Source organism: Cyanistes caeruleus, chromosome 16 (assembly GCF_971803275.1).
Source record: "Cyanistes caeruleus chromosome 16, bCyaCae1.hap1.1, whole genome shotgun sequence".
Lineage (NCBI taxonomy): Eukaryota > Metazoa > Chordata > Aves > Passeriformes > Paridae > Cyanistes > Cyanistes caeruleus.
The window spans coordinates 14,427,715-14,443,795 of NC_141716.1; the positions used below are offsets into that span (position 1 = coordinate 14,427,715).

Sequence of the window (16,081 nt, forward strand, 5' to 3'; positions counted from 1 at the left end):
GGGAGAGGCAAGGAAACAAGCAGGGCACTGCAAAGCACTGCCTGGGCAAACGTGCTGTGCTCCAGAGGAGCCTGAGGCTCTGCACAGGTGGTGTACTTTACCTGCTCGAGAGTCCTCCTGGGCACAGTGGTTGATCCAAGATTCTCTGTCTTGTCTTTTGCTGATGTTGCAGCCACATCCCGTACATGTTCCACGACCTTCCTGGAGTGCTCTGATAGCTGCTTCCCTTCTGCTCCAACAGCCTGCTGGGTATTCAGAGAAGAGATGATTCCCTTATTTCAGACACCACAAAAGCTGTCCCTTGGAAATCTGTCTCACAAAGCATCCATGTGGCACCAGCAGTGCAGCTTCTGTTTGGCTCTCTCAGTACAAAACTACTCACTTGCTCCATTCCCTCCCACACCAAATCCAAATCCCCACGTGTTGCCATGATCTTGTGTGGGCACAGGAGAAGCAGCTCCCCATGCCCAGCATTTGGCCTGCAGCTGACCTGAACAGCAAACTCCAGAGATGTAGCAGTCATTCTGGGCATGCCAGGAAACAATCTGCCAGTCAATGGTCTCTGGCTGGAGACAGACAAGGCTGCCTGCCGCAGCTTGGGCTGCTTTGGCCAAGCAGGCCTGGACTCACAGGGATATAGAGTCCCACTTCTTTATGGGAAACATCACTGGAATCCTTCAGAGACATTGGAGTGGACTGAAGGTCAGTGCCTGTGCCTACCTGGAGATGAGACTGGCCCATGCAGTTGTCAGGAGATTTTCTCTGCAGGATTACAAAGTTTTTCTTCAGAGTCCCCTTGGCCATTTCGCTCTTCCTCAGTGCAGCACTCAGGAGTTGAGCATTCTCTGTCCCTTTGATTTCTTCTCTTCCTCTCTTCTTCAAGGCAGCAGCAGTCCCGTGGTCCAACTCTTCTTGCATGTCTTCCCTCTCCACTTCCAATTCCTGGGTTATCTTCTTCCCTCTTTGGATGTCAGGTTCACCCATGTCCTTTTCCAGGTCCCTCAGCTGCTGGTGGTACAATTCCCGTTCATGCTGCTAAAACAGGGAGAAGAAAACTCACTCATTGCCTCCCTTGGTTTGCTTCTCATACCAGATCTGGACTCCTGCTGCAGGGGCAGGCACGTGCTGCCCCCCTCTCTCTGCCTCTCGGGCTGCTGCAGACCTTGGCTGGGCCCCCCTTAACGCTGCCTCTTTCCCAGCTCGCTCAGCCCATCCCAGCTTCCTTTCTGCCCGTCCCCGACCTCTGGCAGCTCCACTCCCGTGTTCCTTTGGGCACGAGCTGCCAGAACTGCAGCCAGGATTTCAAGTCAATGCTAAGCAGGATTTAGGCAGTGCCATGAGGATGTGCTCTCCATCAGGAAGGAAGAGCAAACACCCTCAGCATTTCATTCCAAGGCCTTGGGGCAACAGGAGTGGTTTTCCAACACTCCTGTGTAGACTTTCCATGGCAGCATCCCCGAGAGCCCCACTGCCCTCTCTTGCAGCACCAATGGCCAGATCAGTCTTTCATTCCCTGCTGCCACTCAGGACGAGTTCTCCCCTTGCAGGCACACGTCCTGATCTGCATCAGCACCTGGCTTTCCTCTCTTCTCTCCCCACTGCCTGCTCTCACACGGCCAAGGCCAAACACCTTTCAATTAACAGCAACCTAGGTCTTCTCATCCCTCCTGCCAGCTCCAGATATTTAGAAATCTGAACATGGATTTGGACGCAAGGAATTGCCCAAACCATGCAATGTCAATGGAGACAGTGTGGACATGGAGAACTAAAGCTTCCAGGGCACAGAACTCCAGCATGGAGGAAAATCAGCAGCCTCAGTGCTAACTGGCTTTGACATGGCTACAACATCATTTCCTCCTTGTTCAGAAGAATGCAATTAGGAAAGTTAAACTGGAAAAAGGTGCTCCTTAGAACTGGTAACACAAGGTGCAAACATAGCTAGGAAATGGCCCTTTGTGGCATCTGCCATTCTCACCAGCACATCCTTCCTTTCCTTCTCCTGGCTCTCCAGTTTCCTCTGCAGTGATGCCACCTCTGACGAACAGTCACAGCCTCTTCCTTCAAGGCAGTTTCTAGAGAGGTCTTCTGCTGTTCTGCCCTCCATATTGCTGCAGGAGGGAAGGGGAAAGAGAAGGGAGAAAGCAAAGCAAAGTAAACTGATGGGCACCCTGCAGAGATAACAGCACTGTCTTCTCTGCCTGCCGAGGTTTGCCAGGCCTTAAGCCCACAAGAGCTTCCAAAACTGAGAGAAATGAAGGAAACTTCCAGGCAGAGAAAAATGCAGGAATGGCAGGGGCAAGGTTCAGAGGAATAGCAAAGTGTGTTTGCTCTTGGCCTTGTGCTGAGTGAACAATCCAAGAGAGACAAAGCAGCTGGGATGCCTGTGCAGCCCTGCTCCAGAGAGGCCAATAGCCTGGAGGCTTTGACAGGGCCTGAAATTTGGGGGAATTGAGCTGAGGCATCCAGCTCCAGCTGCTTAGCACAGACACAGCACCTGAAAGGCACCAGCTGTGTATGGGATCAGCCACAGCAGAGCCAGTTGGCACCGCCAGCCACAGCATCATCCTTGAGATAAACTTTGACTGGCGCCTGGATGGATAAGTCTCGTGCTGGTTGTTTTTCCTGTCTGCCATCTCTGGGCAAAGGCCTTTACCTCTGCATGGGATCAGAGATCCCCGCTGGTGGAACAGGATGGGGCAATGGATGGGAGAGAAGTTGTACCTTGCTGAGTTTCCTCCAACAGTGTCTGCAGCTCCTGATTGCAGGCCTTGATTTGGTTGTTGTCAGCCTGAGCCATCCTCAGCTCCATCTCCATGGCCTCACAGTGTGTGGCCATGGCCTCTGCTCTTTCCTCAGAGCTCTGGAGCCTCAGACGCAGCTCAGACATCTCAACCTGCAGCACATGCACAGCGTCCCTCAAGCTCTGTTCTCCTGCTCGGGACTTTTCCAGCTCCTGCAGCAGCTCCTTCTCTTGAGTGTCCTGCTGAGCTGCCTTCTCTGTCACTGCATCCTGCAGGGCCTGGATCTGGAAGATGGATGCAGAGAGCCTCAGGGACTGGGCTGCTCCTGAGGCAGCAGAGCGGGCAGTAGGGAGAGCTTTGAAGGAGAAATTACTTCAGGTAGAAATACACCAGAAACAGAAGGTGCAGAACCAGGAATCCAGTAGAGACAAAGGTAGAGAAAACAGGGGAAGGGAGGCAAGGGGCACCCTTGAGGCTGCAGCTCTGAACACGGGCTGAACTGGCTGTGGTGGAAGTGCCCTGCCCAGCCTGCCATAGCCACGTCTGTGTCCCCACATTGCTCAGTGCCTGGCACAGGCACCAATCCTGTCAGGGACAGCACTGCTAACAGAGGGACAGAGAAGCTCCAGAGGAGTGTGCTGCTGCTTCTGCTCCCAGATTTCCTGCTGGGACCCAGGAAAGAATGGGGGAAAACTTTGGCAGCAGACACCAGATCCAGCCTTGGCCTGAGGGTGCAGCAGCAGCAGCAGGCCTGGGAAGAACATGTGGATGCTGCTGGGAGGGGAAAGAGGTTGGGACTAGCATGCCAAAGGTGGTGTTGTGTGTCCCTGGAGAAGAGGATGGAGTGCACAGCTTACCTGGGTGTTGAGCTGCTGCAGTTGTCCTGCACAAATTGAAGAGACCAGTTCGGCCTGCTGAAGAGCAGAATGAAACTGAGACAGCTCATTGTTCAGCGCCAGGTTCCTTTGTTCCAGCATTCTGAGATCCATGCTCTTTTCCTCCAGAGACAGAATCAGCCTAGAAGGGAAGCATGCAACTCATTACTAATGGTATCACATTTTATAAACTCCTAGGACTTGCACCACCTCAGAGAAAACTGCTCTGTCCGATGAGGTTTGTCTAAACAACTTGGCTGTTTGTTCCCCCTGCAGTCACAGCCCAGCATGTGCCCACTCTGCTTTTGTTCCTGAAAGAACAGGGAGTTCCTGCCTTCATGGCCTACCTTCTATTTGAGATGGGAATGTGCATACAAACCTAACAAAGTCCTGCAATGAAGACATTAGGGAAGAGGAAGAATTTTCTTCTGACTAACCAGGCTCCAAGGGGAAGAGGTTTGGTCAACATGGAAGAGACGTTTCCTTCCCCCATCTTGTATGTCCAGGTAGGAGGAGCAGCACCCTACAGCCAGGGGACGTCTGGGAAGTTCCCTGAGATTTACCAGCACCCATCCTACTTTCAGCTGGAGGAACAAAGGCCCAAGGCAGAAGTGGCAACAGAGGCTTAGAGCTCAAGCTGATGGAAGATGCAGAAACCTCCAGGCAAGCAAGAGTGCTCTGCCTTTCCTTTGTCTTCTTCTTGGAAGAAGAATCCTGTGGCACTGAAGACTGGCTTGACTTGATCAGCTGGAGGAGCCCCCCTAACCTTGCTCTGGTTTCTTGCATTCTTTGCACAGTCAGTAACACCTGTGAGTGTGGAGGGTGGCAGGGACCCTGCTTGAGCCCCTCCAGGCACCAGGGGGGCATTTTATCAGGAGCAATGCACCAGAGATATCATGAATAAAATATCTCAAGAAATCCACCCCAGTTAAAATACTGTGTTTAGTTACGTACAGTTAATGTTCTTATCCCATTTATAAACCTTGTACCCCTTGTTTACTCTGATGGTTATTAGTAATGTTAATTACTTACCAGGTTCTGAAGTGTTTTAAAGGTTCTTATGAGACATTCCTGTACCTTTCCCTTCCTTCCCTGCTACTGCTGTAACAGAGCTGCTCCCATGGGGGGCTAAATTAAACTAACAAAAGCAACCCATTAGAAAGGTATGCCACAGAAGGAGACAACTCCCATGGTTGCTGTGCCACACTAGAACAAAGAAACTCCCAGGAAGCTGTGCAACCAAGTAATATGCAAACTAAGGCATGCAAGACACCAAAACAATGAGCTAACAGAGGAATAAAAGGACAAGGAAACATATTCTAGCAAGCTAAGATCATCTCCCTGCATCACCTAAGCCTGCTTAGAAACCATTTTCCTGCATCACCATGACCTAAGAGGACTGGAAAGGACTGACACCCCTAGACAACGAGCCAGAACAACAGGCCTTCTGGCTACTCTCATGAGGACGGAAGCCCCAGCTCTGCAGTGTGTGCTGCAAAGCTGAATTGTGCCTCCTCCTTGGAGCTGCCAGTGTGGGAACGGCCATGGTGCAAACAAGCCCTCGGGCCCCCCACCCCAAGAGCTGAATCCTAATTAAAGGCATCAAACAGGAGTCTTGTCTCCTGGCCAATTTCTTTCAAGAAACATTCTTGTTTCTTGGGTGCCTCCCAGGGCAATCTGGGCTTGATCAGCACTCAGGGCCTTAAGAAGGTTCTGCCCAGCAAAGGCATCAGATGCCAGGCTGATCAGATCCCAAAGGCTTCAAGTTACAGCAGCCAAGGTGGAGCTGATGGATGTATCCAGCTCCTTACACTGCAGCTCCAGCACTGTTAACACACCCACCTAACCTAACCTAACCTGACCTAACCTAACCTAACCTAACCTAACCTAACCTAACCTAACCTAACCTAAGAGCACAACACTCCCTAGAGGGAAAGAGCTACCCCAAAAGCCTTTGTCTTCAGAAAAACTCCAAGTGAAGGCTTAAAATATTAGAGAATGAACACAACATACAGATAATGAGATGTGTCTTCATGGAGAGTTCAGAATCTGCCCCTTAGGAAATGCTGCCAGAGCCCCAGGTAGGTGCAAAGATGGCAAAGAGGGAATGCATTCACCACATTGCAGAGTCCCACAGGCTTTCATTTACCTGTCTCTTTCCCTCTCTAGGACATTCACGGAAGCCTGCAATTCAAAATTTTCCAGTGCCACTTCTTTGCATTCACTCCATTCCCTCTCCAGTTTCTGCAGCTTCACTTGGAGCTCCTTCTTCTGATGTTCTGCCTCCTCCAGCCTCTTCTGGATGTGTTCAGCCTCCAATTGCTTCTGCCTTGACTGTGCCTGGGCCTCGCTCACATCTTGCTGGGCTCTCTGGACTCTGCTTTCCAGGAACTCTCAGGAGGCTGCCAGCTGAGATGTCAACTCATCAACCTCCAGTCAAACAGAACAAAGCAGTCAGAGGCGACAGCCACAGCCTGCCACTGTCAGCCACAGTAGAGGCACTTAGGAATGAGAAAGGAAAACTTTCCCTTTCTCCCTGTCCTGGGACTGGCAGATTCCCAATAGAGATGGACAACTTAAGGTTAAATCTCTAAGTGGCCCACCTGAAAAAGCACCTCCCAAACCAAGGCTAGCAAGAAGAGGCCAGCAGGAGTCCATGCTGATGGTTGCTGGCCAACAGCCCAGAGGACTGGCCCAGCTGTCCAGGGGGCAGCAGCTGAGATTCAGCAGAGCACTGAGTGTCCTTCAGAGCAGCTGCCATGGAGCCCCCACAGCATGAGGCAGCCCCAGGGATCACTCCATCAGCTGCTGCTCTGCCATGGAAAAGCAAGAAGGCCACAGAGTCCTCCCTGCCTGACTGCAGTGCCACTGCTGTTTCAACTCACCTGCTTTTGTAGAGCATCCCTCTGTTCAAGGAAGACATTCATCTCCTCTCTCTGATGCCCTGAAGTTCTTCCTTGTGCCTCCTCTGCACTGCCAGCATTTCATTGTGAGCTTCCTGCAGCTCAGCTTGCAGCTTTGCCTTGATGGTCTGGCAACAAAATGCAGAGTGACTTCCTGGGACCTGCCCTCAGGCTCAGATTTTTGCACTTGCTGTCTCCAAATCCCATTCCTTCAGCCACTTCTTGTGGCTTCTCGACCCAGCTCTGCTTGCACTGCAAGCCCTCCTTCCTGGCCTGAGCTCTGGAGCTTACCAGGCTCTGTGCTCCCAGAGCCTGAGGCAGCCCTTGCCTCCTCACTCCCAGGAGCTGCCTTTTGTGCCCTTGTCCCTGCCCTGCACTCCATTCCCTGCCTACTCAGACTTACCTGTCCCTTCTCTTGCTGCTCTTTCACCTCCTGCCTGAGCTGCTGGACCTGCTGGCACGCTTGGCTGAGCTGTCCCCGAGTTTGGAGCAGTGTCTCTGTTAAAGCCCTCTTCTCATTCTGCTCTTCCTGCAGCACCTGCACAGAAGCAAAGAGCAGAGGGTTTCACACTTGCCTGCAACATCTGTGTGGCAAGAGGCAAAGACGGATGGGCTCACGCGCCCTCAGAGCACTTGGCTGCTGCTCCCCTGGGCCACTGTCTGCCCCGGGGAGCCACAGCTGCCCAGGAAGTGACTTAAAACACAGCCCAGAAGACATCTCTGGGTTCCTCTTCAGATATACTCCAGATGAATCGTTAAATAGATTTTTCTCATCCTTGTCAGCATTCCTGCTACACCCTCCCTGTGCCCAGAAAAGTCCTACAATCTCACTTTGGCACTGAACACCTACCAGCACACACCAGAAGGGGAGTGGCAAGAGAACAGTGAAGAAACTCTGAGGTATGTCTTAGAAAAACAGAACACAAGAGCAGCACAAAAATCTCAACTTAAAGCTGATGTTTCTGCCTGGCTTCCTGTGAGAGGGCTCATTCCTGGTCCCAAAGACAGACCCGATCACCTTTCACCTGCCCACATTCAATGGAGAGGACATGGAGGACATGCTCCACACAGCCCCCATAGCCTGCCATCTCCACAGCTCCAGCCTTGCAAAAAATCACACCAGTTCTCCCTTCAGAACCATTACCTGTCGCTTGGCTTTTTCAAATCTAATTTGTTCGTCTTGTTGTTGGGCCTGCAGGGTGGCAACTTTCTGCCTCAGCTCAAGCAGCACCTTCTCGTGTTCCTGCTCTCTCTTTGCCTTCTCTTCTTGCCATTGTTCCAGCACCTCAGCACGGTGCCTTTCACGTTCACTTCCCTGAGGAGGGGAGGAGAAATTTGCAAGATGAAGTCCCAGCAAGCTCCTTGCTGAAAGATGTGAAGCTTCATCCATCCCACAAACCCCAACCTGAAAAGACAACAGCACTGGCTTTCTGCACTCCAGAAACCATGTCCTGCCTGGGAATTTAAGAGGAGGCTCAGCAGCTGCAAGAATCACAGCCTCATGGAATCATTTCTGTTGGGAAAAGCCTTCACAAGCATTGAGCCCAAGCACTCACAAAAGGAGGTGTCACCTTCCCCTCCCTGATGCCCCAGCCACAAGCACGGAAGGACCAGGGGCCTGTTCCATTGGCTTCCAGCCCAAACCTAATCCCTGTGTCAATCATGGAAGCACAGCAAGAAAGGACCCAAGTTCCTGCTCCTGCAGCCAGCGGCACTGATGGCATCTGCTCCATGTTGGCATCTGCTGCATGTTGGCATCTGCTCCGTGGCAGGAGGGACTCAGGGATGATCCTGCCCTGGGCTGTCTCACTTTGGGTGGGCACTGCCCAACCTGCTCTGGAACTCCTCTTACGCCCTCACTGGAGCCATGGCTGCATTTACTGTCCCAGCACCAGCCTGGGGGGCTTCACACACCTCCAAGTCTGAGATGCTGGCTCTGCTGCCCAGCCCAGCAGCAAGAGGCCTCTGGCAGAGGATTGCTGCCCTTTCTCACTCTCAGGTTCTGCTTGAGCTAAACCTTCCCACAGGCCCAGCTCGGACAATTCAGAAGCATATTGTCCCCTACCAGGTCGTGCAGGAGCTTGTTTATTTCCAGTTGCTGAGCTTTTGCCTGAAGCCTGAGGCTTTCTTGACACCGATTCTCTGCCTGCATGAGCTGCTGAGCTGTCTCTTCCTGTTCTTTCATCCTGAGAGCTCTCTCTGCTTCCAGCTCTTGTTGCAGGAATTTCACTTGTCCTGCAAACATCACCAACAGCAGGAATCAGAGTCTTTGCTGACTTTACTGACCTCAGGCCCTTTCAGTGCCTCCAGCCCCACCACTCCTCAGAAGCCCTGTGGACAGAGGTGGCTTTACAGGGTGCTTAGCTTCTCTCGGCAGGGGCGGCACCACAAACAAAGCACACGAGGTCCTCACCTTCTACCACTGCCTTGGCCTGCGTGACTCTGAGCACTTGAGCCTCCACATGGTTCCTGCTCATCTCCAGCTGAGATATCTGCTGCTGAGCAGCAGACAGGCTGGATTCCAGGCTCTCCTTTTGCTGACCTACAAATTGCAAATACAGAGAGACATGAGCTGCTTGCTCCTGACACCCACAGCTGGTTATTCCAGGACAACGAGGCTCAAGATCCCCACACATCACTATGGAAAATGGGTCACATGGAAACTCGTCCAGAGAAGACACTTTTGTGCCATTTCCATAGCAAAGCAGGGCCCTCTGAGGGAGTGCCCTGGCCTTCCTTATGGCCTGGCACAGCACACACAGCCCAGCCCAACTTGACCTCAACAGCCAAAGCTTCACTTGCTGTTCCTGACCTATGACACTGGGGAGCTGTGCCCGGACAGGATGGGCTGACAAGCAAAGTCTCAGCCTCTGCTCACAGCCCTTCTGTCATCAGCACTTGCAAGCTGCTCTGCAGGGGGACAGGACAGACTCTTGCTCTGGCTGACTCCTGACTTTTTAATGCTCTTGAAAATGGACATAAAGGTACATCATTTTCCAGACACCGTGTATTTAAGAGACTTCAGAACTACTTTGCATGATACAGTAAAATCTCATGGTCATGGCAGCACTTGTAAAAGATCCCAACACCCTTTTGTCTGAACAATAACTACTTGAATTCAGAGACTGCTGTTTAAACTCATGCAAGCTCAAGGAGCAGGCTTGCCACCTTTATTTTAGTGTTGTTGGCTAAGCAGGCAGTAGCCCAATTGGCTTGTCCTTCTTTACAGAGTGAGAGGGACCGTGCAAAGAGACCTCAGTGGGTTTGGCAGGTGGATGCCCATCAACAATTAGCAAGAATCCCCAGAGGTTGTTGAGGATTCCAAAGGGCTTTCCCTGCTGCTCTCTAACCACCTCTAGCACCTGGCCCACACTTCTCAAGAGCGGGCTTGGAAGCAGAAAGCCTCAAGACTTTCAGCAGGAGCCTCTGGCTTCACCCACAATGGCAGCAAGCAACAAGGGAAAACATACAGGACTTCCCCTTCTAGAACAAAACACTCCCAAATGTCCCCAGGTAAGAGCCTGGAATGCTCAAGATGGAGCTTCAGTTCTGAAGATCAAGATCATGTCAAGCTACTTGGTAAGGAACGAGGGATGTTCAGTGAACCAGGGATGCTCACAAAAAGGAACCAAACGCAAGAGAAACTTCAGGTTTCACTCAACCTCTGCATGCTTTAACTACTACTCAATTCAGGGCTGGGTGGCTTGCTTTTGACTTCCCACAGGAATGTGCTTGGCAGCACAAACAGGAGCCCAAGGCTCATGAGAGCTTTATTGGCTTTAGATGTCAGAAAAATAACCTTCACATTGTGGCATATTTCTCTTTTTTTGGAGACATTTCCATATTCTTCCACGGAATGTAAAAACATCTGAAAGGCTCTGCTCCCTGCCTTTACCTGGTCTCTGCCAGCTGCTTGCAAAGCTCTTGTCGGTGCCGTTCCATGTTATCCATTCCTCCCTTAAGGGCAGCCTTCTCCTGGCCCAGCAGCTCCTTCTCTCTGCGCACCTGGGCCAGTGCGTGCCCTTGGCCAGAGGATTGCCGGCGCAGCTGCTCCAGAGCCCTGCTCGCTGACTCTTGCTCCTGGGAAACCTGGAAACAGGACAAGGTACAGCTTGAGCCCTTCCTCAGGAGCCCTGTGCAGAGCCAGCCAGTGCCACCTCGCAGGCAGCCAGAGGACAAGGAGCACCTGTGCTCTGGCCTCCAAGGTTCACAGCATCTGCCCTATGCAGCTCTGATACCCTGGGCTGCAAAAGCCTCTGCCACTGTTACCTTGGAGCTGCTGTGTCAGGCCCTGCTGCCTTGCCTGGGACTTGACAGCTCCTTAACAACAAACATCCCTACTCCAAACTCCATGTTGTCACCCAAAAGCACTGCATCTTCCTCAAGTGCCACATGGCAAACAAAATTTCTATCAGGATCTATTTCAGCACTGGACATTTTCAGGAAGGTTGGGGAAAGCAGTTTTGCTCCCTGAAGCAAGGGAAAATACACAGGACTGCCTCTTCTAGAACAAAACCCCCATCAAAGTGTCACCTCTCCACATGTTCAGAGCAGCTCTCTGCAACAAGGGGATGCTTGGCAGGGAAATGGCTCTTGTGGTGAGCAGACATTTAGTGACTGATGGAAGTCTGGCTGATGTGGCCAATGCAGATGTCTTGGTGCAGCAATTCACACCAACAATACCACTGACTTGTCTTACACAAAGAAGGTGTCTAATGGCCCTTGCTGCTATTCAAGCCAGATGACCAAACCGTGTTTTTGAGCTCTTTTCTTCAAAAGCAAAATCTCTGCTGTGTATTTGCCAAACCTACCACATACCCCAGAACGGAGACTGTCTGAGAGGGACCATCAGAAACAAACCCTTCTCTTGCAGCTATCCTGTAACACCCAATCCAAACCTCTCCTGGCACAGCTTGGAGCAGTTTCCTCGTGTCCTGTCCCTTACTCCCTGGGAGCAGAGCCCAACCCTCAGCTGCTGCACCTTCCTGTCACAGGAAGTTGTAGAGAGCAAGAAGGTGCCCCCTGAGCCTCCTTTTCTCCAGGCTGAGCCCCGCCAGCTCCCTCAGCTGCTCCTTGTCAAACCTGTGCTCCAGACCCTTCCCCAGCTCCATTCCCTGTTTTAGAGGCTCTGTGGCTGCTCACAGCAACAAATTTTGCAGAAGCATGCAACACTTTGCTGACAAACACCCATATCCCTGGCTAAAAAATGCGTGTGCCATCTTGAGGCAGCTGTCCACAGCAGTGTCCCTGTCTTCTTCTGCCAGAAACAGCATCTGGGCTGATCTGGCTGGCACAACTCCCACTCCCACAGGTGCTGCCTAGCAATGAGGTGTCCAGAGCCATGGTGACATCATCCCTCCTTTGCTCCAGCAGATCCCTCTGAAGCTGCAATTCCTCCAGTGTCTGCCTCTTGACTTACAGCTCGCTCTGCAATGAGGGGTCTTCTCCCTCCAGTGCAGCCTCCACTGTACAAGAAGGGCCAAGACAAGTTTTCAAGGGAAAGCCAGTCTCATTTCAAAAACCAACCTCCATCCTGTCCTGCTGCTGGGCTTTTTCCACCTGGGGTGACGTTTCCTTCTGCTGCTCGGTGTTCCTTTGACGCAGCCACAAGGCTCCTGGCTCTGGGATTCCCATGCATTGCTGCAGCTTTTCCCTGGACTTCTCAACGTTTTTGCAGCAACTGCAGAGACAAGGCTCAGTCAGAAGAACAAAGAGGCCTCAAGAGTCACCGATCCCATTTCCAGCACTCCAGGCTGGAGCAGGGGGCAGTGGGCTAAGGAAGACCTTGCTCTTTCCCTCCCAAGGAAATCCTCCAGAGGCAAAGGGAAAGGAAGGCAGGATTTTGCCTTCCTGCAGTGAGAAGCAGTGGCTGGGCAGGGGCACGCAAAGAACAGAATTCAGGGAAGCAGTATGGTGAGAAAAAGGAGTCTTCTATTCCAACATGGCTGTGCATCTCCCACACAGCCTTAGGAGTCACAGTAGAGCATGAAAAACCCTGACAGGACGATGCTCAAGAGCCACACATGGTAGGGCAGGTGATTTCTTCACCCAGGAACCTCTGAACTCCCACACCTGGAAGCAGATTGCATCTGGAATGCAAGAGGAGGAGGAGGAGGAGGAGGAGGAAATGTTCACCCTCTGATTTCTTCTATCAGATCCTCCATCTGCTGATAGCGGCTTGTGACCGTTTGGGTTTCCTCGTCCATTTGACCAGTACGTTCCTGCAAGCGCCCACAATTCCCTGAGACTTCCCGAAGCAATGCAAAGGGATCCTGTTTATCCGTGGATGTCAGAGTTGAGAGGATGCTGCCAGGATTGTCAGTGCAGATGATGGAATGGGCCATGCTGTCACCGTCGTCTGTCAGTGCCTGAAAGCCCACATCCAGCTGTTAGTCAGGCATTCTCTTCCTATTCCAAAGGACCACTGAGATGCCTCTTTTGATCCCACAAGAACCAGTGTCCATTCAGTTTCAAAATCCCAGCCAGCTCAGCACAGTTTACTCACCTCAGGGGCTCGGGAGGATTGTCCCTGGTGAGAAAGACCTCGAGCTCCCTGGAAGAGCACAGGGAAGAGCACACTCAGACTGCATGCCTGCCCAGTCACATCTAAGTGCTTCCCAGCCTGTCCCAGAGAGCAGCAATTCCAGCTGAGCTCTTCCTCCCCTCCTTGGGAATATTTTCAGCCCACTAGTTTGACAGCAGCACAAACAAACATGCTGGAATGTGTCTCATCATTTCTAAGGACACCAAAACAGGAGTTGCCCAGACACCCATCCAACCTGGCCTTGAACACTCCCAGGGATCCAGTGGCAGCCACAGCTTCCCTGGGCATCCTATGCCAGGGCCCCAGGTCCCCAGCACCCTGACAGGGCAGAATTCCCTGCAAATAGCCCATCCATCCCTGCCCTGTCACAGTGGGAAGCCATTTTCCCTCGTCCTGTCCTTGCAGTCCCCTGCCTTAAGTCGCTGTCCAGCTCTCTTGCAGGCCCTTCCTTCATGCATTGATAGGAGCTCTAAGATCACCCTGGAACCTTCTCCCACCTGGACAACCCCAACTCTTGCCTCCTTTGCCCTTGGCACAGGTGCTCCAGCCCTTGGAGCATCTTCCTGTTATCCCCATGGCCTCCCCTAGGCCACTGGGGATCATCTCAGAAATGTCTGAGAGAAACCCCGGGTTGCCTCTGGGAAGAGCTGAGGCTGCACTGTAAATTAGGCTGAGGGGAAGGCGATGACCCTTGTTTGTGCCCATGGCCCCTCCGGTTGGACAAGGATGGAGGAGGAGATGTGGCTGTGCTCTGGGATGGCCAGGTGCCCCCCATTCCCTCCCAGGCCTGTCCCCACAGCAAGCACCAAAGCTGCTGGAGCTCTGGAACAGCAACTGTTAAACCCTTGCTATTCCCAGAGGGAAGCCTTCCCTGAGGCACAGCCCAGGCCCACCCAGGCCCCTGCAGGGCTTGGCACAAGGAGAGCAGTGGCTTTCTCACTCACCCGTCGCGTGTCCATCTGCTCCTTGGCACGAGCACTGTCCAAAGTGCAGTGTCCAAAGGCCCTTGGCCTTCGCAGGGTTTAACCCCAGTGTTCAAAGGCCCTCGGACTTCCAGGGTTTAACCCTTAATGTTCAAACACCCTTGGCCTTCGCAGGGTTTAACTCTCAGTGCCTAAAAGGCCATGGCATTTGCAAAGTCTAAACCTCAGTGTCCAATGGAGTTTGCTTTTGCAGGGTCCAAACCCCAGTATCTAAAGGCCCTTGGCCTTTGCAGGGTCCAAACCCCAATCTCCAAAGGTTCTTGGCCTTTGCAGGGGCAATAGCGATCAAACACGATCAAAGTGCTGTTGGCCGTTGCAAGGTCCAAGCCCCAATGGTCACAAGCTGTTGACAGCTCCATGGTCCAAACCCAAATAGCCAAGAGCTGTTGATTGTTTCCAGGGTGCAACCCCCAACATTTCATGGACTGTTGACGGTTGCCACGGTCTGAGTCCCAACATTCCAGGGACTGTTGGAGAGGCCCTCCCCGGCTCTCGCCTCATCCCTGCTCCCTGCTGGCCCAGGCACCAGCCCTGCCTCCCCCATGTCCCCACAACCCTGCTGGGCAGCTGGGCAGGGACCCAGCTCATGAGTTCCAAGTTCCTGCACCAGGCAGCATCAGTTTGCAGAGCCTCATCGGACAGAGCAGTTTTCTCCGAGGTGGAGCAAATCTTAAGAATTTATAAAATGTGATCGCATACAGTAATGAGTTGCATGCTTCCTTTCTAGGCTGATTCTGTCTCTGGAGGAAAAGACCCTGTGCCTCAGATCACTGGAAGAAAGGAACCAGGTGCTGAACAATGAGCTGTCTCAGTTTCATTCTGCTCTTCAGCAGGCCGAACAACTCTCTTCAATTTGTGCAGGACAACTGAAGCAGCTCAACACCCAGGTAAGCTGGGCACTCCATCCTCTTCTCCAGGGACACACAACACCACCTTTGGCATGCTAGTCCCAACCTCTTTCCCCTCCCAGCAGCATCCACTGCCACCGTGTTCTGCCCAGGGCTGCTGCTGCTGCACCCTCAGGCCAAGGCTGGATCTGGTGTCTGCTGCCAAAGTTTTCCCCCATTCTTTCCTGGGTCCCAGCAGGAAATCTGGGAGCAGAAGCAGCAGCACACTCCTCTGGAGCTTCTCTGTCCCTCTGTTAGCAGTGCTGTCCCTGACAGGATTGGTGCCTGTGCCAGGCACTGAGCAATGTGGGGACACAGACGTGGCTATGGCAGGCTGGGCAGGGCGCTTCCACCACAGCCAGTTCAGCCCGTGTTCAGAGCTGCAGCCTCAAGGGTGCCCCTTGCCTCCCTTTCCCTGTTTTCTCTACCTTTGTCTCTACTGGATTCCTGGTTCTGTACCTTCTGTTTCTGGTGTATTTCTACCTGAAGTCTTTTCTCCTTCAATGCTCTCCCTACTGCCCGCTCTGCTGCCTCAGGAGCAGCCCAGTCCCTGAGGCTCTCTGCATCCATCTTCCAGATCCAGGCCCTGCAGGATGCAGTGACAGAGAAGGCAGCTCAGCAGGACACTCGAGAGAAGGAGCTGCTGCAGGAGCTGGAAAAGTCCCAAGCAGGAGAACAGAGCTTGAGGGACGCTGTGCATGTGCTGCAGGTTGAGATGTCTGAGCTGCGTCTGAGGCTCCAGAGCTCTGAGGAAAGAGCAGAGGCCATGGCCACACACTGTGAGGCCATGGAGATGGAGCTGAGGATGGCTCAGGCTGACAACAACCAAATCAAGGCCTGCAATCAGGAGCTGCAGACACTGTTGGAGGAAACTCAGCAAGGTACAACTTCTCTCCCATCCATTGCCCCATCCTGTTCCACCAGCGGGGATCTCTGATCCCATGCAGAGGTAAAGGCCTTTGCCCAGAGATGGCAGACAGGAAAAACAACCAGCACGAGACTTATCCATCCAGGCGCCAGTCAAAGTTTATCTCAAGGATGATGCTGTGGCTGGCGGTGCCAACTGGCTCTGCTGTGGCTGATCCCATACACAGCTGGTGCCTTTCAGGTGCTGTGTCTGTGCTAAGCAGCTGGAGCTGGATGCCTCA

At 52.7% G+C, this 16,081-nt stretch overlaps 2 protein-coding genes across 7 annotated transcripts in view; one reads left to right on the forward strand and one right to left on the reverse strand.

Annotated features, from left to right (window-relative positions):
• LOC111943906 (uncharacterized) overlaps positions 1 to 14,431 on the reverse strand; it is a 261,321-nt gene extending 246,890 nt beyond the window's left edge. The window contains exons 1-17 of one of the 4 annotated variants that reach the window (XM_086853477.1): positions 14,249 to 14,431; positions 14,008 to 14,169; positions 13,025 to 13,072; positions 12,655 to 12,887; positions 12,046 to 12,199; positions 10,415 to 10,608; positions 8,933 to 9,061; positions 8,585 to 8,754; positions 7,664 to 7,834; positions 6,923 to 7,057; positions 6,502 to 6,647; positions 5,766 to 6,046; positions 3,599 to 3,758; positions 2,722 to 3,025; positions 1,976 to 2,108; positions 721 to 1,032; positions 102 to 245 (exon numbers count right to left, since the gene is read on the reverse strand). In XM_086853477.1, the coding sequence (XP_086709603.1) occupies positions 7,827 to 7,834; positions 8,585 to 8,754; positions 8,933 to 9,061; positions 10,415 to 10,608; positions 12,046 to 12,199; positions 12,655 to 12,887; positions 13,025 to 13,072; positions 14,008 to 14,022 (951 nt within the window). In that variant the 5' untranslated portion in view covers positions 14,023 to 14,169; positions 14,249 to 14,431 and the 3' untranslated portion in view covers positions 102 to 245; positions 721 to 1,032; positions 1,976 to 2,108; ... (4 more) ...; positions 6,923 to 7,057; positions 7,664 to 7,826. Of the gene's footprint in view, positions 1 to 101; positions 246 to 720; positions 1,033 to 1,975; positions 2,109 to 2,721; positions 3,026 to 3,598; positions 3,759 to 5,765; positions 6,047 to 6,501; positions 6,648 to 6,922; positions 7,058 to 7,663; positions 7,835 to 8,584; positions 8,755 to 8,932; positions 9,062 to 10,414; positions 10,609 to 12,045; positions 12,200 to 12,654; positions 12,888 to 13,024; positions 13,073 to 14,007 lie in introns of all 4 variants that reach the window. The other 3 variants (XM_086853481.1, XM_086853479.1, XM_086853480.1) reach the window with 3 other exon arrangements.
• The window catches only part of LOC147650241 (uncharacterized), a 293,456-nt gene that overhangs the window by 273,909 nt on the left and 3,466 nt on the right, over positions 1 to 16,081 (forward strand). For all 3 annotated transcript variants that reach the window (XM_086853483.1, XM_086853484.1, XM_086853482.1), the window contains exons 5-6: positions 14,774 to 14,933; positions 15,511 to 15,814. In XM_086853483.1, the coding sequence (XP_086709609.1) occupies positions 14,774 to 14,933; positions 15,511 to 15,814 (464 nt within the window). The remainder of the gene's footprint in view (positions 1 to 14,773; positions 14,934 to 15,510; positions 15,815 to 16,081) is intronic.